Source organism: Mesoplodon densirostris, chromosome 5 (genome assembly GCF_025265405.1).
Source record: "Mesoplodon densirostris isolate mMesDen1 chromosome 5, mMesDen1 primary haplotype, whole genome shotgun sequence".
NCBI classification, from domain to species: Eukaryota; Metazoa; Chordata; class Mammalia; order Artiodactyla; family Ziphiidae; genus Mesoplodon; species Mesoplodon densirostris.
In genome coordinates this window covers 60609215-60636039 of record NC_082665.1, presented here as the reverse complement: position 1 = coordinate 60636039, position 26825 = coordinate 60609215, and the positions used below count along the sequence as shown (strand labels likewise).

The 26825-nt window shown below is 39.9% G+C and overlaps 1 protein-coding gene across 6 annotated transcripts in view; it reads right to left on the bottom strand.

Annotated features, from left to right (window-relative positions):
* Positions 1-26825, bottom strand: part of SIDT1 (SID1 transmembrane family member 1) — an 89837-nt gene that overhangs the window by 24261 nt on the left and 38751 nt on the right. For 3 of the 6 annotated variants that reach the window (XM_060099862.1, XM_060099864.1, XM_060099865.1), the window contains exons 4-13: positions 26736-26781; positions 23495-23596; positions 22799-22882; positions 21052-21139; positions 18182-18253; positions 17670-17763; positions 9172-9215; positions 2992-3063; positions 1495-1640; positions 417-490 (exon numbers count right to left, since the gene is read on the bottom strand). In XM_060099862.1, coding sequence (XP_059955845.1) covers positions 417-490; positions 1495-1640; positions 2992-3063; positions 9172-9215; positions 17670-17763; positions 18182-18253; positions 21052-21139; positions 22799-22882; positions 23495-23596; positions 26736-26781 — 822 coding nt within the window. Of the gene's footprint in view, positions 1-416; positions 491-1494; positions 1641-2991; positions 3064-9171; positions 9216-17669; positions 17764-18181; positions 18254-21051; positions 21203-22798; positions 22883-23493; positions 23597-26735; positions 26782-26825 lie in introns of those variants that run through there. The other 3 variants (XM_060099866.1, XM_060099868.1, XM_060099867.1) reach the window with 3 other exon arrangements.

The window sequence follows — 26825 nt, the reverse complement described above, 5'->3', positions numbered from 1 at the left end:
CTTCACTCAGGGTGGTTTCCAGCTACTATGAGATGCTCTAGGCATCCCATCCCTCTAATCACTGGCTCTTCCAAGAGCAAGTCCTGGTGAGGAGAAGAGGGAAGGTGGTGACATTAATGTTATTGTTACTGTATTTTCCTAGAAAAGGATTTAGTGTCTCCCTATGGGATTCCACTACTGTTCTTATTTAATACTTTGTATTTATTTAATTTAGGGCTGGTTGCCTTTGGTAGTTCATTTTTGTCTTTCCTATCGAATGTGTCATGAATCCTTTAAACACCTATACCTGTGCCTCATTAAACACTGAAACCTGTGATTTGATTCACTTATATGAATCTCATAAGTGATTGTGGCTTTTACAAAGAAAACTTTAATTTTACTAGAGAGAACCATAGCCCTCCTGGTCATCTACTCACCAAAAATAAATCTTATATTTTTTGCTGACAATTCTCCGGTCCTTCCTGGACAGATCTGACAGGTAAAGGAACATCTGGGATGCCAAATAAAAAGAGAATGCAAAACTGTACTTGGATTTCTTGCATAAAATATAAAGGAGAGCTTTACACATTCCAATTCAATCACTCACTAGGGATTAAAATTATTTAACAAGACTTTTCTTTTAATTTTGCTTTTCTCAGGATGCCTTTAAAAATCCTAGTATTTCCCTTGGCTTTAGGGAAATTGGCTGATGTGGGAAACCTACTGGGAGTCTTGAATGCTTCTTAAATCTCAAGAATTGGTTTCCCAGTTTTCAGAGGTGCCCATTGTGTGATTCTTGAATTCCGAGGTTGAAACGGTACGATTCACCTTTGTGTCCCTTATTGGATACAACACAATGTGATACATACAAGCCAGAAAGAAATGATCTTTTACTCCTGAAGGATTTTATGTATACAACCAGGGAGTTTTTCCAAGTACACCCTTCAAGTGAATCTTTTCCTCCATTTGGTTGGATCCCTTCCTCATTTTTGTCTATGGTCAGCCACTTCAGATCCTGAGAGTGTTTTAGCACTCTGTTTTCTTTACTGCTCTCACTTTCTCCCTCCAGAAAGAAGTGTTAATTAACCAAGTATTGCTTTTAGTATGTAGCTAAGTTTTATCTAAAAATCCCCCTGAACATATATACACTACCAGATGTAAAATAGCTAGCTAGTGGGAAGCAGCTGCATAGCACAGGGAGATCAGCTCGGTGCTTTGTGACCACCTAGAGGGGTGGGATAGGGAGGGTGGGAGGGAAACGCAGGAGGGAGGAAATATGGGATATATGTATATGTATAGCTGATTCACTTTGTTATACAGCAGAAACTAACACACCATTGTAAAGCAATTATACCCCAATAAAGATCTTTAAAAAATAAAAAAATAAAAAGCTCACTGAGAAATGTGACTCCCCCTGAAGAAAAAAAATATATAAAGGAAATTGAGGTATTGCTGAAGTTGTATTTGGCTCCTGAACTTTTCGCCCTCTCGAAGAGCACCACCAGGCAGAAGTACCTTGGTCCGGATGACGTTCTTATCGCTCTCAATGTCTGGCATGGTGTCGAAGTCACTCTCCTCCACGGAGCTGTCCGTGTCTGACTGGCCCGGCTGTCTGCCATTGGAGGAGGACATTTGCCTGCCAGGACTGGAGCTTGACTCATCTGAAACAGAGGAGACTCATCTGCCTTCCCAAGTCGAGAAGAACCCATGGAGTCCATCTTTCTCTGCAAAAAGCACAGTGCTGACTCATTCCTGAAAACGTTGTGTTGGTAAAAACCAACTCCTTACCCACAGCACATGTTCTTTCTCTCAATTCCTCCTCAATGGACTTCTAATTTTCCTCTCCTCCTATTTTTATATTTAAATCATCTCTTTCTAGGGCTGAATACATAATATAAAGACATCTGCTCTGTTAACTATTTGGATGCAAAAATAATATTATGCTTATATTTCATGTTTCATATTTTAAAATATGAGCACAAATGTATAAACATACACATGCACATAATTATGTATAACATCTACCACATGTACGTGTAAGTACCCACATGTCCAGCAGCTATACATTTCTCGTGGATAAAGTATTTGTACACCGAAATCCCCCACATGCCGTATCTATGATTATATAATGGAAACAACATTCTCAGGAAGAAGAATCCTTGTGTTCCTGTGAATGTTTCCCAGAGCAGATGGGAATTTGCACAGCCTAATGAGCACATGAGCAGAGCCTACCTTCTGCTTTATTTCTTCTATTCAGATGGTTAAAAAAAAAACCAAACCCTGTTCGTGCAGAGCCAGAAATAAGTCTCCAGCACTGAGCCCACATGCTTCTCAAAGTTACAGAATAACAGGGCAGGCATACAGGATTCCCAGCCCCTCTACGCTGACAGCTTAAGGTGCACCATTCATAGGCCCGCAAGCATCATGGAAGTGTGTGGAAGCGTCAATGCACGCCGACTAACAAGACAGGGATCAGAATTCTGTCCCCTTCAGGTCACTGAACGAGCCCTGGGGGTTGCCATGTGAATGACTGGGTGGCAGTGAGCAGGTTCATTTATGCAGTTAGCCCAAATGGAAGGTCGTTAGGCTTCAGCCGTGTTCACCTGCTGCACAGCCTGTCTTCTGATCGCCCTTACTCCACTGAAACCTGAGAATGAAACAACGGGTCAGTTGATGTCGGGCTCCCTGACGTCAGACTCTTTGACGCGTCTTTCACGCCCTAAACTCAGGCTGGGTACGAAAAAATCCCCAAGGGAGTTGATGGCAACCATAGAAAATTCTGCTCAAGTGTGGCTAGCAGACCCAAGAAATGGATCAATAGAACCAGAGAAAATTAGAGCTGGAAGGAACCTTCCAGATCATCGAGCCAATTCATCTTATAAATAAAAGATAATCTTATACGATGACTGCCTTGCCCACTCTCACAGTTATTAGTGGCTGGAGGGCTCCTTGTATCCTATTCTTTGGAGAACCAGGAAACACTTCCATGAATGGACTCATTGTAGGAAATACCTATTGCCCCATAATTGCTTTCTTCAGGGGTGCTGGCAGCAATGGGATGTGACACCGACGTATTTCCAGAGCCTGTTAAAAAGAAAAGCGAAGAGGCAAACACTTTATGTCCAGTTGCCAAAATGAAAGAACATAACTCTAAATAGTTTGATTTTCTTTTCACTCTAATATAGGAGCCTGCAGGCCAGTTTTATGGTCTGCAGACCAAATCTAGCCTGCCACCCATTTTTGTATGGCCCTTAAACTAAAAATGGTTTTAAATTTTTTAAATGGTTAGGGAAAAATCAGAAGGCGAAGAGTATTTTATGGCAGGTAAAATTATAAATTTCAGTATTTATATATGACGTTCTACTGAAACACAGCCACTCGTTAAGTATGTCTATGGCTGCTTTTGGCTACAATGGCAGAGTGGAGCAGTTGCGACAGAGACTGCATGGCCCACAGAGCCTAAAACATTGACCATTTGGCCCTTTACAGAAAAAACATTGCTGATTCCTGCCTGACAGTATTGCAGAATCATAAGAACAAAGGAGCATGGGTCTGGAATCACTGTGAGGAAGGCCACCACTGGACATAAACACCAGAAATAAACTTCTGTGATTAAGGGGCTATAATTCGGAGGTTTATTTGTCACAGTCATTAACAGTACCCTAACTATAGACAGGATGAGCCCTGACAGGATGGAAATTACTGCACTCCTTGGAGCAAAAAATAATGACAACATGAACTAAGGATGTGCAGGAATATGAGTTATTTGGGGGATAGTTCAGAGGTAGAATAGGCATGTCTGTTGCCAAATGGTTGTTGGCAGTGAGAGAAAAACATTCTCTAAGATGACGCGCCTCCAACTTTTCCAAATATTACATATTTGCATATTACATGTGCAAATAGTAAGCGAAGAATGATACTAAAATCATAAACCCCAGATTTTTTGGCATTTTCTGTTCCTGGGAAGCCCCCTGGCATGGGAAGTAGACACATGCGTCGGAGAATGCTTGAGTTCTGCTGCAGCGGGGGGTTGAAATGGTCTGTAGGAGGCAAAGGGTTTTCGTGTGTGTGATCAAAAGAGAAAAAAAGGCAAAAACTAAAGTCAAAGCAAGTGAGCAAACAAAAACAATCACTGTTTTGTTAGGCGACAACTTCACTAAAAAGAAAAAGCCAGCTGTGTAGGTTTGTTCAGACTTCGATGATTTCTGCACTCTGCCTCGCAATCGAGCAGGACCTGGTTTGGATGTAGTCGCTAGTTCTTTTCACCCCGAGGCAACCACAACAACCATGGTTCTGTGATGGACAAGAGCATCGAGATTTTCATGAGCAGTGCGCTTGTTTCAAATCTGTGCACTTCTATATGCACAATTAAATAGGAGATTGTTCAACACGGGATAACGGTATTCTGTTAACGTTTCTAATGTCTAAGACCTTCTTAGAATGCAAAAACCGAAGCATTACCTCCTAAACTTCAAACGTGATGGATGCGCCCAGAAGGCAAGCCATATTTCTATTTAACTGTATGGCATTTAGAAAGCAGAATTAAACACAAAATATCAGTTTATAGGACAGACCAAGATGTTCTGGCTGGGAATAAGCAAACATATAAAGTTGTGAATGAGCTCATCTTAACGGGGAAACTTGTTCTGGTATGTTTTTCTCTGTGCGCGAGCCCTTTGCCATCTGTCTGCTTTACTAACTTAGAACAGGATATGCTTGCATGCTTGCCTTTTATATTAATTGCTCCATGTGAGGAGAAAAACTTCATTTCATTTTGAGCATGCTTGGCTCTTTCAGGGACGTCACATTTATAATTGTCCTGCCCCCTTCCGTCTCCAGACTCAGGAGGTTGGAAGCGGAAGAGGGAGTCAGCAACGCTGTGAACTAGCTGCCATGAGATTTCATTTTTATGCCAGTTGGCTACCTATCCCAATGAGTGTCATGATGTATCTCAAAAGTTGAGGAGAAAATGAAGAAAACCACTAATCTTTGCAGAAGGATGTAAAAGTAAAATTCCTCTAGAGGAAAAAACTGGTCAGGCAAAGTTGGGAAAAAGCAGAGTAGAGAGTCAGGACTAGGGTCTGAGACCCGTTGCCACAGAGCCTGAGGATGTCCTGTGCTCCCTGACCCCTCTGAACTCAGCACGCTGCTTGTCTTATTCCTTCTGGGCCCTGCTCTCTGCTGGGAGGCTGATTCAGTAATCGCTCCATCCAGGGAAGGATCTGATTGGCCATTTGGTTCTTAAATCTGCAAACTTGGCAAGTTCACCAAGCTCCCTCACTTGAGAAAGTACCCTCCTCTTAGGCTGCACCCAGGTTCGTGGTGACAGCTCATGTGGTCCCAGAGGCCTGTGAGTCACGTTTCATCTGTCTCTCTTTCAAGGTGGTAACTGAATTTCTGTACAGGCTCTTTAACAATGATGTGAAGTGTGGGTTTTTTCCACTGAGAGCCACTGGAGGACATGTTTTTAGAACACAGAGCCTTGCCCAGTGCCCCTTAGATTACCACAGAGGCCCCTGTCCTAAGTGCTAAGTGAGGAATAGAGAATACAGTGTGCATCCATTCACACTGCAGCAGTAAAGTCCCTTCACAGCCTGAAGCTACTCTTTACCAACACTATTTCCATTTCACCTGGGCTCCAGGCTCTTATCTCCTTCTTTATCCCATTAAGTATGAAAGAACTTCCTTTGCTTTTTTTTTTTTTTTTTTGTGCGGTACGCGGACTTCTCACTGTTGTGGCCTCTCCCGTTGTGGAGCACAGGCTCCGGACACGCAGGCTCAGCGGCCATGGCCCACGGGCCCAGCCGCTCCGCGGCATGTGGGATCTTCCCAGTCCGGGGCACGAACCCACGTCCCCTGCATCGGCAGGCGGACTCTCAACCACTGCACCACCAGGGAAGCCCTTCCTTTGCTTTTTAGTTTAGTTGGAGCCAATGTCAACATTTTTCAAACACAACTTTAAAAACTGCAGGCAAATCAAAGAAAAACACATGCAGGGGAGCCGACGGATTTTCCAAATGCAGCCTTCCTATCATTACGTAACTAAAACAGAGCTGCCGACAGTTTAGCAAATTGTAGGGACCTGGCTCCATTTCCTCCATCTCAGGCATACCTAGGGTGAAAGCCTCAGGCCAAGTTCCTCAGATATCCAGCTCCACGTTAATTGCAGCAGACAACATGCCAAATCTAGTGGGGTCCCCTTTCTCAAACGCTGCTCCTAGCATTTCTTCTAGGCACTAGCCCCCAGGGCATTTCCTGTAGCTCTAAGCTCCATTAAACTTCTTGTAGCCCCCGTGGGCACACTGATACTGGCCCTTGGAGACAAAAGACATTTCTGTATACTTGCTCCTCTCTAAAGGTTCCTCCCCTGAATCTTTCACATTAGCTTTCAGATAAGGTCCCTCACTTGCCTCTGTCTCTTGTTACAGGCTGGTTTCTCCGTGCTCTGTTTCATATGATTAAGAGTCACTAACTGGTTCCTCCCTAGGCTAGAGCTTATCTTCTCTGCTCTTGTTTGAAGAACCTAGGTCTTGTCTCACCAGTGGTCATGTGCCATCTTTCCCGGTAGCCTCTCAGCATTACATAGGTTCCTTACTTCCTCCTTATTTCAAAGCCCTTTGTGGTGAACATTCCTATTTCCTACTTCCTAACTAAGCTGGAATTTTGTTTGGGTATCCTCCCTCATCCGTGCCTGGCAGCCCATATTTTTAAGTCAGTGATTCTCGGTTGGGGGTAGGAGTGGGGGGAACATTTTGCTCCCAAGAGGACGTTTGACAAGGTCTGGGCATAACTTTAGTTGTCACAGGGAGGGAGTGTATTACTGAATTCTAGTAGGTTGAGGTGAAGGATGTGGTTAAACATCCTATAATGTACAGGGCAGCTCCCAACAACAAAGAATCATCTGGCTGTAATGTCAATAATGTTGAGTTTGAGAAACCCTGGTCCTAGAAAAAGATGACCTCACCCTAATTCGATAAGCAGGCTTGATTGATCTGTAAGTAAATAGATTCCTTTGCAGTGACTGGTTTAGCAACAAGTATATGATCCTCTCTAGGCCAATGAAACATGAGAGAAGTTGCTAGGTGCTTCTGAAACAGTCCTTCCTTCTGGACATTGTCAGGTGAGGACCCATCTCACTACCAGCTCTGGGGGCAAAGCAGAGTCAAGGGAATGGCAGGAAAAAGGACCAGAGCCACTGGACTCAGTGAAACCTGAAGCCCACCCTTCTGCTCAACTTCCAGGGAGAGGAGACACTCTTTATAGTTTAGGTATGTTTGAGATAAACTTTGCTGTTACCTGCAGCCACATGAATCCAACGGATGCATCTTTATTTATTTTTTTGGTCACTCATTCATTTCTGCTTGTTATCTGAAGGGTACCTCTAGCTCTTAGCTAATTTTCAGAGCCTTCTTGATCTTGGACAGTGATTTGGCTCAAGTCCCGGCTCTGTCTACCAGTACTTCACTGTTCAGGAGACCCTTCTGAATACGAAATTCCTTTAATTGTCATTGCAGTGATAAAATGACTTCACTCATACAATAAAAATAACAGAGCATCCATTCACAGAGCACCTATCAGATCCAACCAATTAGGCTTTCTAAGTTCGACTAGGCCTAAATACGAGCAAAACCTGGAGAGCATCAGAGGGAAAAGGCTGAGATCCAGAGAGAAGACATTTCATTTTAACATTTTATGAATAAAATAGAAAGTAGTACTTAGCATTTTAAAGACAATAGAGCAGGTGTTCTTTTATATTCCTTTACATTGGCTGTTGAATGTTATTAAAACCAATTGCCTGGATGCCTGGAAAAATAGACACGTTGACATTAAGGAAGACAAAAGTCAAAGGAAGGCAGGAGAAGCAGACCTCCAGCAGAGGGAGAGATACTCCTGCTGGGTGGGGTAGGGAGTCACTTTGTGTCTTTCTAACTTAACTGTAGAAAATACAGAACTAAACATCTGCTGCATACCTACTGTATAGCACAGCGAACTCTACTCAATCCTCTGCGGTGACCTAAATAGGAAGGAGATCCAAAAAAAGAGGGGATATATGTATATGTATAGCTGATTCACTTTGCTGTACAGTAGAAACTAACACAACATTGTAAAACACCTACACTCCAATAAAAATTAGAAAAAAAATCTGCTGCATGTGACTTAAAAATCAAGTCTCACTCCATCATTCCTTTTCCAAATGATCATTCTATGCCAAGTAGCTTGTGAGCACTGAGTAACTCATGCTGATTTAGGCTTTTCAAAAAATAGGACACTTACAAAAGGTGCAAACTTCCAGTTATAAAATATAAGTAAGTCCTGGGGATGTAATGTACAACATGGTGACTAGAGTTAATAATACTGTATTGTATATTTGAAAATTGCTAAAAGAATAGATCTTAAAAGTTCTCATCACAAGAAAAAATAGTATAACTATGTGTGGTGATAGATGTTAATTAGATTTCTAGTGGTGAGCATTTTGCAATATATACAAATATAGAATCATGTTGTACACCCAAAACTTATACAATGTTATATGTCAATTATATCTCAAGTTTTAAAAATAAGGACATTTATTTTTTTTTTAAAGATTTGATAAAAAGATCAAGCAACTGAATTCCTTTGTTCAAATCCTCCGAGTGGAGGAAAGGGCATATTACAACGGTTGGATAATCAATTACTCTGGATTTCCCAAAGTTATAAGACTCTGTTATACTTGCTAGTCTCAAATACTTCAGTTTTCTAGATCCTTGAACAAAAAAACCCTCTATCTCAATTTGGGAAAAGTAAGCTCTGTATTAGATTTGACACAATAAATTCTTACCATTGTTCACAAGTCAGCTCTGTGATAAGACAGATATGAACAATTTATGTCCTAGAAAAGAGTAAACTCTTTAAAAAGATGAATTGCTGACAAATGGGCTGTGGACAACTACAAGGAACTCTCCGAACAAAGGCTCTTAGCGTGAGCTCCATATTTCAGTAATTATCAAGTGCATAAATTGGTTCTCACTGGCTCTGCTTTCTGTAGAAAGACTGCAGATTAGACCACTCTGTGTGTGTCTGTGGTGGGGGGGGGCGCGGTAGGAATCAATAGAGGGTTTGGGAAATTACAAAAGTCAGAGAGACAAAAGTACCAAATGGAATGTTGCCACATACTTGACATCAGTTTGAATTGAAACCAGGGATTTTTCTTACCGTCATTGGAACCAAAGCTTCCATCAATGGACTTTCTCTGAAACCTGCAAACAAGCACATACACATGCTCCTAAGACTGCAAAAACGTCAGCATTTTCCATTTGTTCCCTATAGACTTTGTTGCAGATTTGTCTGCTAGGATCTCTTAAAAATGGGCCTTTGGATGTGCAGAAATTGGAACTCTGATACATTGCCAGTGGGACTATAAAATGGAGCAGCCACTTTGAAAAACCATTTGACAGTTCCTTAAAAAGTTAAACCTAGAGACACAATATGACCCAGCAATTCCACACCTAGGCACGTACAGGCATACATATATTAAATTCATTAATTTATTTCCATTTTCATTTATTTTCAGATAATTCACATGCCATAAAATTCACCCTTTAATTTGCACAAGTCAATGAATTTTAATATGTTCACAAAGTTGTGCAACCATCACTATTTTCTAGTTCCAGAACATTGTCATCATCACTCAAAGAAATCTCAGATCAATTGACCATAGCAGTTACTGCTCATTCTCTACTCCTTCCAGCCCTTGGCAATCACTAATCTACTCTCTGTCTCTATAAATTTGCCTATTCTGGACATTTCATATAAATGGAATTGTATTGCATGTGGTCTCTTTGTCTTCTTTCACTTAGCATAATGCTTTCAAGGTTCATCTATGTGGTAGCATGAGTGAATACTTCAGTCTTTTTACGGCTGAATAATATTCCATCGTATGGATATATACCATGCTTAATTTATTTGTTTACACTTGATATACATTTTGATTGTGTCCACTTTTTAGCTATCATGAATAACACTGCTATGAATATTTGTGTACAAGTTTTTGTGTGGATATATGTGTTAAATTCTCTTGGGTATGACCTAGAAATGGAAGTGCTGAGTATAAGGTAACTCTGCGTTTAACATTTTTTTCTAAACTGTTTTCTACTGTAGCTCAATAGCAGGAACTAAATATTTTACATTCCTACTAGCAATGTACAAGTTTCTAATTTCTCCACATCCTTGCCAACTCTCGTTATTTTCATTTAAAAAATTTTATTATAGCCATCCTAGTGGATATGAAGTGATATCTCATTGTAGTTTTGATTTGCATTTCCCTGATGGCTAATGTTGTTGAACATCTTTTCACATGCTTATTGGCCATTTGCATATTTCTTTGGAGAAACATCTATTCAATTTAAAAAATGCCTATTTTTAAATGGGGATATTTTTCTTTTTATCTTTGGGTTGTAAGAATTCTTTACATAGTTTGGATACTAGACTCTTACTGGATATATGATTTACAAACATTTTCTCCAGTTTTGTATTTTCACTTCCTTGATAATGTCCTTTAAAAACACAAAAGTTTTAATTTTGATGAAGTCCAATTTACCTATTTTTTCTTTTTTACTTGTGCTTTTGCTATCATATCTAAGAAACTATTACGTAATCTAAGGTCACAAAGATTTACACCTATGTTTTCTTCCAAGAGTTTTATAGATTTGGCTCTTTTATTTAGATCTTTGTTCTATTTAGAGTTAATTTTTTTTATATGTTGTAAGGTAGGGGTACAACTTCATTCTTTTTCATGTGGATACCCAAGTGTCCCAGCACCATTTGTTGAAAAGAATATCCTTGTTCCATTGAATTGTCTTGTTACCCTTGTCAAAAATCAATTGACCATAAATGTAAGTGTTTATTTCTGAACTCTCAATTCTGTTCCATTGGTCTGTATGTATTTCCTTATGTCAGGGCCAGAGTTTTGAATATTGTTGCTTTGTAGTTGGTTTTGACATCAGAAAGTGTAAGACCTCCAGCTTTGTTCTTTTTTTTTTCATGATTTTTTTTCCTATTCTGGGTCCCTTGCATTTCCATATGAATTTTAGGATCAGTTTATCAATTTTTGGAAGAAAGTCAGCTGGGACTTTCATAGGGATTGTGTTGAATCTATAAATCAGTTAGGGGAGTATTACCACGTCTTTTAGTTTATATTGCTGCTGTAACAAATTATCACAGTCTTAGTGGTTTAGAACAATGCAAATTTATTATCTTCAGTTCTGGATGTCAATTCTAAAATGAGTCTTATGTGGCTAAAATCAAGATATCAGCAGGGCTATATTCCTTCTGGAGAATCCAGGGGAGGATCCATTTCTTTGCCTTTTCCAACTTCTAGACGTGGCCTGCATTCCTTAAGTCATGGCCCCTTCCCGCATCTTCAAATGTATTACTCCAACCTCTGCTTCCCTCATCACACCTCCTCCTGTCTTTGACTCTCTTGCCTCCCTCTTATAAGGACACTTGTGATTACATTATACCCACACAGATAATCCAGGATAATCTCCATAATTTTATCACATCTGCAAAATCTCTTTTGCCATGTAAAGTAACATATTCACAGGTTCTGAATATTAGAACATGAGCATTTTGGGGGGCATTATTCTGTCTACTATACCATCTTAATAATATTAAGTCTTTCAATCTATGAACACAGGGTGTCTTTTCATATATTTAGGTTCTCTTTAAGTTTTTTCAAGGATGTTTTGTAGTTTTCAATGTACAAGTCTTATATTTAATTTCTTAAATTTTTTCTTAAGTACTTTATTATTTTTGATGCTATTGTTAATAGAATTATTTTCTTAATCTCGTGTTTGAACTGTGCACTGCCAGTGTATAGAAATACAATTGATTTCTGTATATTGATCTTGTATCCTATAATCTTGATAAACTCAGGGTTTCTTTTTGGAGATGATGAAAATTAGATAGTGGTGATGGTTGTGCAACTGTGAATATACTAAAACCACTGAATTTTTAAAGGGGGGTGAATTTTATGGTCTATGAATTATGTCTTAATAAAGTCATTATTTAAAAAACCAGGTGTTGGGGCTTCCCTGGTGGCACAGTGGTTGAGAGTCTGCCTGCCGATGCAGGGGACACAGGTTCGTGCCCCGGTCCGGGAAGATCCCACATGCCGTGGAGCGGCTGGGCCCGTGAGCCTTGGCCACTAAGCCTGCGCGTCCGGAGCCTGTGCTCTGCAACGGGAGAGGCCACAACAGTGAGAGGCCCACATACCGCAAAAACAAACAACAACAACAAAAACAAAACAAAACAAAACAAAACAAAAAAGGGTGTATCAAATGTAATTGTCTATCAAAAATTAAAATGTGAATTCTCTCTTCCCCCCAAATGAGCTTCCCTTTTGGATATGAGGTTGGAGTCGGGGGAGAAGGGAGAAAAGTTGGGGACTATATGTGCCTGTGCTTTGGTACATGTTCTTATTTACTTCCAAATGGGGGCTCTAGAAGTTGCACACCCCTGATCCTGGTATGTTTGGTGGAAGGACTTCTCTTCATACCTCTTTCGTTCCTAGACACAGCAAACCCATCCCTGCCTCAGGGCCTTTGCTCTTGTTCTCTGCTTGGGCCACTCTCTCCCCAAATCCTCACATGGCTGGCTCCTACTTGCCATTCAGGTCTTGGTCCTGAGAGGTCTTCCCCACTGAACAAATCAAATCTAAAGTAGCTTCCCCAGTCCAATCATTCTCTGTCCCACCACTATGTTTGTTCTCCTCCTGTCACTAGCTGAAATTATTTTCTTTATTAATTGCTTGCTTGCTTGCTTATATGTTTTTCCTTTGTACAATGGAAGCTCTATCAGAGCAGGGATCTAGACTGTCTTGTTCACTGCTGTATCACTAACCTTTAGGACAGGGCCTGGCACCCAGGAAATGATAACTAAATATTTGTTGAGTGAACAAGGCATATCATTAAGGAGAGCAGTTACAGTTGGGTCTGACTGTTCTAGCTGGCAAATGAGGCTCTAGGGAAGTCCCTTTAAAAAAACAATTTTAGTGATATTAACTAGCAAGCAATTATATGAACTCATAAAAGATGATGTGTTTGGACTGTGTTTGTATTAACAGGCTTTAACCACATTTGCCCTAGGTTTTGGAGCTGATAAAGTTCTTAATTAGAGGAGTTAAATGATTTACAAAGCTAGGGTGAGGCAGGCAGTATCCAGTGAACAAACAAAAAAAGAGTAAATGAGACCTATGCTAGATTGATTGAAAAATGGCTATACCTCATCTTGTATCTAGCTCCTTCAATCAAAAGTGGAGTCTGTATCTTTACCTTTTGCAGCTGGACTGGCCTTATCACTTGTTTTGGCCAATAGAAAGAGGGGGAAGTGATATCATGCCACTTTTTTTTTTTTTTTTTTTTAGCAGTTTGTGGGCCTCTCACTGTTGTGGCCTCTCCCGTTGCGGAGCGCAGGCTCCGGACGCACAGGCTCAGCAGCCATGGCTCACGGGCCCAGCCACTCCGCGGCATGTGGGATCCTCCCAGACTGGGGCACGAACCCGTGTCCCCTGCATCGGCAGGCGGACTCCCAAACACTGCGCCACCAGGGAAGCCCATCATGCCACTTTTGAACCTACATCTTAAGGAAGCCTTGCATTCTTCTGCTATCTCTCTTGGAGATACAATAAACCAGGGCTAGATTGCTGGAGGATGAGAGGCAAAGTACAGCTGAGGCCAGTCTAGAAAAGCCAGCTCTTCTCTGACCTGCCAGTTGATTTCACTCTATGACCACACCCAGCTGAGATCTCTGAGCCTAGTCCAGATTAGCAGAATCATCCAGCTGACCCATAGATTTGTGAGCAAATGTAAATATGTATTGGAGTTTTTATGGTTGGAGTTTTTGGAGTTTTTATGGTTGATTTTTATGCAGCATTATTGTGGCAATAGATAACTAATACAGGAATCAAGGGAAGAACGAGTAATCAGGATCATGTAGTTTGAACTCAACATCTGGCAGGGTGACTGAGAGGAAGCAATAAGAGACATGTATGCAGGGTTTCCCTGGTGGCACAGTGGTTAAGAATCTGCCTGCCAATGCAGGGGACACGGGGTCGAGCCCTGGCCCGGGAAGATCCCACATGCTGTGGAGCAACTAAGCCCGTGCGCCACAGCTACTGAGCCTGCGCTCTAGAGCCTGTAAGCCACAACTACTGAAGCCTGCACACCTAGAGGCTGTGCTCCACAACAAGAGAAGCCACTGCAATGAGAAGCACGCACACCGCAACAGAGTAGCCCCTGCCTGCCGCAGCTAGAGAAAGCCCCTGCGCAGCAACGAAGACCCAACGTAGCCAAAAATAAATTAATAAATTAATAAAATAAAAAAAAATAAAGTGATATAGATATAATATAATTAAAGAAAAAAAGGGACATGTATGCAGTTCTTGACCCAGGGGGTCATTGCAGGGGCTCCATAAATACTTGCTGAATGAATTGGAGCTGGTGGGTGGGGAGGGGAATGGAGTTTAGGGTTGAGCCAAAAAACATAAAAACAAAAAAACATTAAAAAAATAGCATAAAAACACTTTGAATTCTTAGCTCCCTGAGGACAGGAGCCATGTCTCTAATCATTGTTTTCATCCTGATCTCATAGCATGTACTGCAAACCCCACATGTATTAGTAATAAAGAACAGGGGGCTCAACAAGCAATTGGCATTCTGCTCCAGGACTGGCTGGCTTCACTTGGTTTTGTAGAAAACTTTGTTATTTCTGCTTAGTTCAATGAAGGAAGAGTTCTATTAGCATTTTCTCTCAGTTTATTCCCCTATTTAGATGCCAAGTAGTTCTTATGTCTCCAGATTTCTATTTTCAGTTTGCCTATATTTGGAAAGAATCTATGCTTGTGCAGTTGGCAGTAGCAAAGTAATCTGGCAGCCAGAGGTTTCGACAGAGCCTTAGGCCACGATTTTCAAAAACTGTGCTCTCTTCAGCAGGCTGAATAACAACTTTAGAGAGATTGATATCCAGCTATTAATTTTTGTCTGTTTGTACACTGGTTATGTCTGCTAGGTAACTAAAGAGGTGAAACCTATTTTCTAAAATCTAAAACATCAGCGGTAGAGACAGCCTTCCTAAGAGAGGCAGAAAAGATGAACTTCTTTTCCCATGACGCTGTAACTCATCTGAGTCAAAATTGGCAGCTTTTCGGACCCCTTTTCAATCAAATTCATGCTGGGGTTCCAGGCTTTTGACCTGGTTTCCTTGATTAGGACTGCCCTCCTTCACATGCCCTGACCACTCCAGACCCATCTTGTCCGGGCTGCTTAAGAGCTAAGGCTCTGGAGCCAGGCTGCCTGGGTTCAATCCCAGGCAGTGAATTCTTGGTCAAACTGCTTAACCTCTGAATGCCTCAATTTCCTGAACTGTCAAATAATGATATACTACTACTTGTTGTGGGGCTTTTCATGAGATAGTCTACTCAGAGTGCCTGGCAAAGAGTAAGTACTTGTTCAGTGTTAGTGATTATGATCTGATAAATTAATGAGCTGATAACCAGTTAATGTATGTATACTTTCCAGCTATAATATTTGCCTGTAGACTGGAGTTTTTTTTAATTTTTTATTTGAAAATAATTTCACATTTATAGAGAAGCTGTAAGAATAAGAATAGAATATAGAATACCCATGTATCGTTACCTAGATTCACTTATTGTTAGCATATTACCCCCTTTGCTTTCTCATTCTGTCTCTGGGTGCATATGTATGTTTTCATATGCATGTATACATAAACATTTTTTTCTGACCCATTTGAAAGTAAGTTGCATATGTCATGAACTTTTGTGCCTAAATATTTCCAAAGAATAAAGATACTCTCTTCCATAACCACAGTGTAGTTGTCAACTTCAGCACATTTAACATCGATATGATAATCTTATCTAATCTGTTGTCTGTTTTACAGTTTTGTCAATTGACCCAATAATGTCCTTTATAGCATATTTTTCTTCTAGTAAAAGAACCAGTCTGAGATCAAATATTGTCTTTAGTGGTCACATATATTTAGTCTCCCTCAATCTGGAACATTTCCGTAGCTATTTTTTGTCTTTTGTGATACATTTTAATAGAATGTTCATCATTTTGAGTTTGTCTAATTTTTTCCTCAGGATTATATTAAAAATGTGCATTTCTGGCTGGAATACTGCATAAGTGATGCTATTTCCTTCTCAGGGTGTCACATCTGGAGGCACACAGTGTCCATCTTTCCCTTGGTCATATTAACCTTTATCACCCTGTCAATAGTCTAATTTCTCCACTGTATAGTTACTACTTTTTCCCTTACAACTACTAAGCGATTTGTGGGGATATACTTAAGGCCATGCAGATATGTTGATCCTCATCAGATTTTCCTGCTAGTTTTAGTATTCATTGATGATTCTTAACCTGATCTATGCAAAATGATGATTTTCCAATTCCAGCACTCTCTCCTTATTTACCAGTCAGTGTTTGGTGTTGTGCTGTAGGCAAGAATCCTCCCTCCTAGGTCAGTATTTGCTAATGGGTCCTGTCCCTAATGTGTATCTGTTTTAGTAATTTTGTTGAGTTTATTAAATGTATATCTGTAAGCATTTTGGTCTTTCTTTCCCCCCTTCCTTCCTCCCTCCTTTTCTCCCTTCCTTTCTTCCCTTACTGGGATGGATTCATGAATTTCTATTTTTCTCAATGGCTTATAATTCACTTTTCTCCTTAATTGTTTTGGTTCTCAAATTGTCCCAGATATGGTCAGTGGGTTTTTGAAGTCAGTTTCTCAATTGCAAAGCTTCATAAAAGTCACAGAAGGGAGTTATTTTTTGAGTCAGAGGTAGGCCTGTATCACTGAGATAGTTGTATCACTGTGGTAGCCTTGAGGTTTTTCTACAGATGAGACTAATCTTGCCTAGTAATCTGAAAACTCCATACTGGCTTTGTTTTCTTTACATGCTCAAGAGGAGAGAGAACATTTGTTTATTATACCTCCTGCCATTCCTTTGTAGTTGTTTTACAGAGACCACGACAAGCTATGGAATTCTCAAGGTTCAGGCCTGCTCTGAGATACAAGGAAAGACTGGTGCTCTTTTCACTGGGGGCTCCAAACTCTTGGGAAGGGAAATTTCCAAATTACAGCATGATTATCTCCTTTTTTTCTCTCGAGGAACATTTTACTGTAAAATTGATGCTACAACACTAAGAAAGCACCTGGTAATGTAGTGTCAAAGCATATTTATTACTCCTGCTACTTATTATACCTCAATATTTATTTTAGGTATTAATTGTACTTTTTGATGGAATGTTTAAAGCTGTTTCTAAATCTCCATGTTAGGTAGAACTCATTTCCTACGTTCCGTAGGATCTACATTGAGTATTTTCTGGTCTAAAAATTACCCAAGCTATCTTTCTGTTGAAGTTTCATTAACTATGAAAATAGCTAACACTATCAGCACTTACTCTGTGCAGGACATTGATGTAAACACTGCAGTTATACTGGTCTATGAGGTAAATTATTATCTCATTTTACAGATGAAGAAACTTAAGCACAGAAAGTTTAAGTAACTTGCCCAAGATCACACAGTGTGTGGCTAAGGTAGATTCGAATCCAGTTAATATGGCTCTAAAATCTAATGTGCTAATCACTAAGCAGAGACAGGTGAAGGGGGTTGACATTTCTTGAAACTCTTGACGTACCTGATATAATGAACAAATGCAACAAACAGGCATCCCAAGTAGAAGGAGAAGAAGATGAGGAAACTGAGAAGAATGGATTTCACATAAACAGATCCTGAGGGAAGAGAAACAGCTTTGGTCAGGATGTCCTCAAGAGAAGAGGGGACCATGTTTGGGACAGGACAGCTTCATGGGCCCATCTGCATCACACTCTTTCTTAAATCCTAAGATAATTCCACTCAAAGCAGCAAAGCTATTGGAGGTCACCCAGACATCGTCCATAAATGGCTGCTTTTCACAGTGATGACTTCCTCAGGGAAGCTGGGAAGGGACTTCCTGTATACAACTTTATAATTGGCTTCCCTTTCTTTCTGCAAAGGATTTAACAAAATGCTTTGATTCTCTCTTCTATCTCTAAGGTAAACATTAGTTTTCTTATGATGTTTCTCTGGAAGGATGACATTAGCATTGAATGACATGACTGCCTTCCTGACATAGGAATCTCTCCACTAAATCTTAGTAACAAGACTGACCTTTAATGGAAGGAACAATGGTCACTTTAAGGTTCTTTGCACGTTGTAGATTCCAGGTCTGGTTCTCCTTTTCTGGTAAAAAAGAACAAAGCACAATGGATCAGATACTAGGTTCCTGGTCTCTGATCTGAACAGTTGTTTAAAAACTGTCCAGAATTAACTCTGGTTGCTGAATTTTCTTTTAGCGAGAACTATGTGAAAACCGTCAAACTGTCTAATACTCTTTTTGATTAAAACTTTCAACTTGAGGGCTTCCCTGGTGGCGCAGTGGTTGAGAGTCCGCCTGCCAATGCAGGGGACACGGGTTCGTGCCCCGGTCCAGGAAGATCCCACATGCCGCGGAGCGGCTGGGCCCGTGAGCCATGGCCGCTGAGCCTGCGCATCCGGAGCCTGTGATCCGCAATGGGAGAGGCCACTACAGTGAGAGGCCCGTGTACCGCAAAAAAAAAAAAAAAAAAAAAAAAAAAAAAAACTTTCAACTTGGCCTTTGGGTGCATTTTGGTAGCACTAAGTGAGTCAAATGAGAACGCAGCCTCCTTTCTTGAATAAAGAAGGCTTGACCCTTCTCCTGATGTCCTGTGGCTCAATATGCCACAGACATCTGAAGAAAACAGCTGCAAAAATAGAGAGCTACTACATTTTTGGTCTGCATTTTTTTTTCTTTTTTTTTTAAACATCTTTTTTTTTTTTTTTTTTTTTTTTGCGGTTCGCGGGCCTCTCACTGTTGTGGCCTCTCCCGTTGTGGAGCACAGGCTCCGGACGCACAGGCTCAGCGGCCGTGGCTCACGGGCCTAGCCGCTCCGCGGCATGTGGGATCTTCCCGGACCGGGGCACAAACCCATGTCCCCTGCATCGGCAGGCGGACTCTCAACCACTGCGCCACCAGGGAAGCCCTAAACATCTTTATTGGAGTATAATTGCTTTACAATGTTGTGTTAGATTCTGCTGTATAACAAAGTGAATCAGCTATACGTATACATATATCCCTATATCTCCTCCCTCTTGCGCCTCCCTTCTACCCTCCCTATCCCACCCCTCTAGGTGGTCACAAAGCACCGAGCTGATCTCCCTGTGCTATGGAGCTGCTTCCGACTAGCTATCTATTTTACATTTGGTAGTGTATATATGTCCGTTCCACTCTCTCACTTCGTCCCAGCTTACCCTTCCCGTGTCCTCAATTCCATTCTCTATGTCTGTGTCTTTATTCCTGTCCTGCCCCTAGGTTCACCAGAACCATTGTTTTGGATTTTTTTAGATTCCACATATATGTGTTAGCATATGGTATTTGTTTTTCTCTTTCTGACTTACTTCACTCTGTATGGCAGACTCTAGGCCCATCCACCTCACTACAAATAGCTCAGTTTCGTTCCTTTATATGGCTGAGTAATATTCCACTGTATATGTGTGCTGCATCTTCTTTATCCATTCATCTGTTGAGGGACACTTAGGTTGCTCCATGTCCTGGCTATTGTAAATAGTGCTGCAATGAACATTGTGGTACATGTCTCTTTCTGAGGGTATATGCCCAGTAGTGGGATTGCTGGGTTGTATGATAGTTCTATTTTTAGTTTTTTAAGGAACCTCCATACTGTTCTCCATAGTGGCTGTATCAATTTACATTCCCACGTAATGAAACTTGAAAGTTTTTGCACAGCAAAGGAAACCATAAACAAGACAAAAAGACAACACTCAGAATGGGAGAAAATATTCGCAAACGAAGCAACTGACAAAGGATTAATCTCCAAAATATACAAGCAGCTCATGCAGCTCAATATCAAAAAAACAAACAACCCAATCCAAAAATGGGCAGAAGACCTAAAAAGACATTTCCCCAAAGAAGATATACAGATTGCCAACAAACACGTGAAAGGATGCTCAACATCACTAATCATTAGAGAAATGCAAATCAAACTACAATGAGCTATCACCTCACATTGGTCAGAATGGCCATCATCAAAAAATCTACAAACAATAAATGCTGGAGAGGGTATGGAGAAAAGGGAACCCTCTTGCACTGTTGGTTTGCATTTTTCTAGGCAGTGAGAATTTGTTTTTTTCTTATATGGCCATCAAAGGACTTACAGTTTACCGAGAACATTGGATGTTGGCAAAACTCTAGAGCTATGTAATTAAGAGATTAAAGAATATATTAGAAGAAAATTCACCTAAATACTGAGCGAACGATGTTACACTCAACAGTAAACACTTTTCATGTTGATCACATATGGCCTATCAGCTGCTGGGGGGTCTGTGTTTTCATTCAACAGCCTATTCCATTCCTGTGGTAGTTAGTGGGTAGTTGCCCATAACCACTTGTACTATGCTTAAGAGCTGACATAACCCCTGCCATTGGGATAAGTTGCCCTACTTTGCTTACTTACCATCTTGAAAGGTACAATTTTGGCAATGGGAATTGAGAACTCTGAATTTTCCTTGGGGAAATGATGACTACTGATAAATATAAGTGGCTCCATTGCTACTCGCTGCCAAAATGATCTTTGAAAATGGACCTCGATCTGCTGTATAAGATCATTACTTCACAGAAGTAAATATTTGTTGAGTAAAGGGCCAACTGAGTGAACTGGGCCAACTGGGCCAACTGAGGGAGTGCAAGACTTTGAAAAGATTCAGGCACTAAATGGCATTTTGTGGTATCAATAATATCTTGAGATTTATTATTTTCTTCCCTTTATTTTTTTCTCATGTATGTCTCAGACTGCCTTGCCAAGCCACTGCTGATGACCTTCACTTAGTGGGAACTAGAGATGGTTGGAAGGAGCCAGAAGGGGCCAAAATGAGCTTTTGGCTTCCTTTCCATTCCATTCTGTTAGGTTTTTCTAAGTAGATAAATACTCCTCACTGTTGCTTACCCTGGATGAAGAAAGATCCTCCACAGGCATAATCTTCAGGCTTTATCACAAACACCACATAGAACTGCTCACCTGGAAAATCCTTCTTCTGCACAAGACATAAAGATAGGGAGAAGAAGGGAGAAAGTCCATAATGGTGGGGGCAAAAAGAAAGAGGAAGGAGAAGAAAAGTAAAGTTCACCCCTGCTCCCTAACTCCTTAGAAAGGACTCTCACATTCCCATGATCTACTCCAGGTTATCCATAATAAAATAATTGTTATATCCAAGAAATTATGTAAATAGACTGTTCTGATTTCAATCTGTCTGGTGCCCACTTGAGTGCTTAGAATTGTAGTAGACCCTGTATAAAATATATGTCAACAGTCTATGTTTAATAATTCATACTTGTATATTAAATTCTTAAATAAACTTTATTTTTTGGGCAGTTTTAGCTTCACTATATTAAGTTTTTATTATTTTAAAATTTAATGATAAATGACTTTCCTAAAAGTCACACAGTCAGCAGTTAAATAAACAATTTAGGTTAGGGAAGCAAAAACTCAAGTCAGGAGACCTGAGTTACAGTCCTGGCCTTGACTTTCTCTAAGTGGGCTTCTCAGTGTTCCAGTTTCTCATCCATGAATGAAACATGGTTGACAAGATAATCTTTAAGGTCCAGTATATTTATACAACTCTGATTTTTTTTATTATCCCCAAATTTCTGATATTATGTTTAACCCACTGAGAAAATGGCCCAGTACTGACTCATGGGTCCAAAAGAGAAGTAATAACTTATTGCCAAACATATTGAAAGTAGGAATGTACTGATATGATTTGCACTTCATTAATTTAGTGTCCAGATGATGTAAAATCTGAGTTTCCTACTATGGTTATTTTTTTGTCTTTTTAAGTTTGGGACCACATAATGCTGATGTGCTAAGGAAAAAAAATACTAAAAACAAGAGCAGATATTTGAGATATCAAAACTGAGACATTAAAAATAAAAGCCTGACTAATAGAAGTTTTTTGATCTGATACCTAAATTATAATTAACCTCTCCTCATTCATGGCCTGCTATTCAATAAACAGTATCTCCTTACCTAGAGAACAGATCAAATCGCAGGTACTCCAAGTAAGTACCGCTCTAAAGCCAGGGACAGAATCTCTTTGAAAATATGCTGACATGATGTCTGTACATTTTTGCTATAAAATTACCATTGAAATAATAATTTAATTATCATACCAAAAGGGCAAACTTCTGCACAAATGTGGTTCATATTCCTTTGAACCTATCCATTCTGTCCAGAGTTGAAGTTATGTTTTGGTTACAATATGTTTTTTTTCAATTGAAGGATAGTTGATTTAAAATATTGTTTTAGTAGAATATGTTTAGTTGTTTTAAATGGATCAGATAAACTTTACCCTAAACCAGCATCCCCCATTGGGTAGACTGGAATCTTTTGCCCTTACTTCTCTAAGCAATCTGTCAGACACATGTCCCACTGAATCACAGGTTCCCAAGATTCCCCAAGGGGAACGGAGCACCTGGCAGAGTAGCACTGTCTACTATCACCAAGGCTTTGATTTCAGGTGTAGCAATCTTTGTTTTAAAATCAATCAGAAAGGAAAGAGATTCAAGGCACACAGTGAGCGGTAATCCCTTAGGTTTTTCTAAGTCCAGCAGGTAACCTGGCTGGTCCAGTAGGTAATCTGATTAAAAACTGTGCACTGTCACTGACAATAACAACCACAGAAGCGATGTCTCACCTGTAGTGTGATGGCAGCTTTCTTGGTCATGGACTGATAGACACCATTAAATTCTACATTGTGGTCGAGATCATACACTGGGCACTGTAACATGCATGAGGGATAAAAAAGGAAAACATCATTAATGTCATAGTATACATAGCACACATGTCACCTGGATTACAGGGGAGGGGGTCCCTACTGAGCCAGAAACCATGAAGAGTTTTCCCCCAGAACAGTCATGAAATAGTCCTCCTAAAACTTGGTGCCTTGTCCTCTGAAGTCAAGTTCACTTTATATCAAAGAGAACTGAAAAGATCATTAAAGTGTATCACACCTTTCCCATTTTTTATTAACACCTTATGAAACAGAAAGGGCCTAATGACACAATAAAAATTAAAAAAAATAGAACAAACAGGTTTCGTTTTTTCTGTGCAGCCCATAAGTTGGTCTTCCTTGTTCTCTGTCATGATCCTCCCTCCCTCCCTTCCTTCCTTTGTTTATTTTGGTGAGGAGTCAACTGCTCTCTATCTCCCCAGATCAGTGTCTACAAACACAGACTGCACACTTGTGTGCACAATATACTGTTTTTATTATTTAGCAATTTTGTCAGAAATAGGTAGTATGAGGATGACATGGTACCCACCCTTCTCTCTCATTTATCCTGGGACAATATAGTACTCCATATTGGAAGGTTGACAGGCTATGAAGACTCACCATGATATTCTGGACTGAGACAACAGAGCATGGATAAGCCATTTCAGACACGACTTTAATGATAACTGAGTCCACATCTTCAGGAAATTTGTATAGAAAATACTAAGAATAAAAAAAAGAAAGACAGGATTTGTTAATGTTAAGAAATGTTTACGGTCAAAAACTCAAGCTATTTTCCCATGAATAAGGTGGTTTCCTCAAATATTAAGCACAAAGTTCAGATGTAAATCTCAGTAAGCCTCCAGTAATTGAGTCAGCCATTCACCTCTTGCATATTGAGCAAATGCTCTGTGCAGGGCTCAGGCACTAGGAACACAGCAGTGAACAAGAGAAAGGAGCCACTTCATACAATATTGCCATATCATTTTTTATAGTTTTTCCTTCTCAACTAAACTTTGCGACACTTCATTCTAATTTTGACTTAAGAAGATGCCCCCAACCCTTTGAATTAGAGATATGTGAAATGTGACAGGAGACAAGGTTTGCCTCTGTGGGGTCATTTTGAAATATGAAGCTCCTCCTTGAAAAGCAGATAAGCCTGTTCTTCAAGAATCTTAACCACATTCCCATAGGCAAGAATTAGCACTAGACCCACCCTTCCCCTAGACTTTTTTGCCAAAGAGTCTATTTCCTGGCTGGAATACAGTGAGATGACATTTAGATTCAAAGACCAAGCCCTACATCTAGCCTCCTGAAATATGTTCACAATTTTGGGCAGAAGTATTTCTCCAATATCATCAGAATAAGGAAACATTTATAATAGACAAAAGTTACACTATTTACCTACTTAGACTATCAATCCACTGGAAAAATTTATTAACTCTAAGCCTTAAACATGTTGCTAATAATGAAGAAAGGGGACTTCTGCCCAGTAGTTATAAATATAGAAACTGGTTGAGAAGCTTGACATGAAATACATGATTAAAATTTTGAGGAAAACAAAGCAAACCCCTATCCTAGGGCTTTAGTAAATCTATCACTTTAAAGGAGAAGCAAAACCCATTAAAACTTCATTTTGCATTCCCACATCCTCTCTATTAACCTTATTCTGAGAACCAGAGCAATAAGAATAGAACTTTTTCAACAATCCAAAGCCTTCTGATGGGGAAAAAAATCATCTCAAGATTAAAGAGTGTCATTAACGCTGCTTTTTGGAAGTCTGTTCATGCCTTGTAACAGATGGAAACACTCTCAAGAAGCCACTCCATTTTTTGTGCTTTTATTTTGGAGCTTGATTCAAATACATACAATACAGGGCTCTTCCAAAGGTGAATACTCTGGAATTCCCAAGAGGCATTCTTGGTTCTTAAGGGAACCATACTTTGTAACTCAAAAGCATTATTATGGTTACTATTAGCAGCAATGAGCATCACATATATGCCTGTATATTCTAGGAGTTGGTTTTGTGCAAGCTGTAGACATCTACCGAAGCCTTATCTGTATACCAAGGTATTACTAATTGTTTTTAAACTTTTAAATTACCATAAACCCCAAATAAATAAACCCCTTGCCTTGAGAATCTACTTTTACCAGAAAGAAGCAAGTGACAAGGATCCAAAGCAATGCCTGGAATTTAGGCTAAAAATCACCATCTTGTGTCCTGATTATCCAGTTTCTGTAACCTGCTTCTGTCTACAGGAATAGAGACAGACAGTGGTGATTCAGGTTGTCTGAGTATGTGCAATAGTTTGGGTGGACTTACAGGAACAGAAAATTTTTCCTACAGTTGAAGAGGATATAAAATATAGGCTGAAATGGGAACAGTTACGAGTAAAGTAAGACCTTCAGAGACGTCAAAGAATTTCTGTTTTGTTTCAAGTATATTTTACTCTAGTTTGTGATTATATACAAATTATTTGGGCTTTAGTGTTTAATACTTTTTTAAAATAGAAAGAAGCTATACTATATAATCATCACTGATTTTCAGTCTACGAAGTACATCACGACATTCAGTCTATCATTTTTATTATAGCTTTCGACAGGACTATTAGACTGTACTCTTTCTGCAGTTGGGGTACAAGTTTTCCCCTCCCTTTCTATATAGATATCTCCCATTGCACCTAGTAACTAGTGCTTTCAAATATTTCATGAATTAAGTGGCTAATACTCTGAGGGCAATGGATCGTGGGACTGTAGTCCTCCTCTGTCACTGGGTGGCAGCATATATGCACTCTGGAGGCTTTCACTGATGGGAAATTTAACTCTTCAAGGTGTGCTGGAGTTGGCTCTTGCAGAGCTGATTGTGCACATCGATTCCAAACTCTGTGTTCAATGATGTCACGCTAGCAGCTTGAAATCCGCCAGAGTGGAGGTATTTACGCTGCAGAAATGGGCAAATGCTACAAAACAGGGCTTTCACTCTAAGAACCAGTTGTTAAATATTCACCAGCTCACAAGTGGTTGTAACAGATTTACAACGTTATCCATATAATATGTTAATCCCAGTTTTAGTACAGTATATCCAAGGCCATTTTTGACAAAGTTGCATTACAGCCTACAGAAGACTTATAATAAATATCAGGACATTAAACAAATCTATTTAAACTTGCTGTTGCATAAACTTCACTCTTTCAGAAGCTATGAAAGGAAAAAGGAAGGTAGCTAGAAGTGTCACCAGAAAAGCAGCCTGAGTCAATCAAAGTTTTCATCTATTTAGTCTGTTAATGATTATGGCCTAATGGAGAGCACAGCACAAATATCTAATTCTTCTAATAATTTTTGTCAGCATTCCTGTTCTTTCTTAATGACAGGAGAAACTAACTTTACCCATAACACTGTAGAAATTAAAATCTGTCTCATTTTTATTGTACTTTCAGATCAATTGATTATTTTTGTATTTGTTTAGTGGTGGTCTTCCACTGTCTGTCTCCCCACCCCCATCCTGATTATAAGGTCCATGAGGGCAGAAGTTGCACCTGTCTCTTCTTCATCCTTCTATCCCTGGCACCTAGTACAATCTAACACTCTACTTGGTACATAGTAGGCCCACAATTTTATGAATGAAGGTTGAGCCAAGGAACATCTGCAGATACTTCATGCCTCCCATTTTACACCAATTCAAGTGATAAGGTTAAAGTGTGTCTAAAATCCCAGTTACATGAACAACATTCCAAAGGTACAAATATAACTCATGTTGTGAAAGATCCAGGGCAACATCACATGCTAACTCTACCTGTTACCATGGTTTCTTTGGGTAACACCAACAGGAAGAATCATGATAACCTTGAAGCCCTTCACTTACCTGGGGTTGAGAGGGACTGGCAGTGAAGTGAAAGGCAACATTTGTCCTGAGAAATATAAGGGGGAGAGGGGAAAGTGGGAAAAGTGAAAG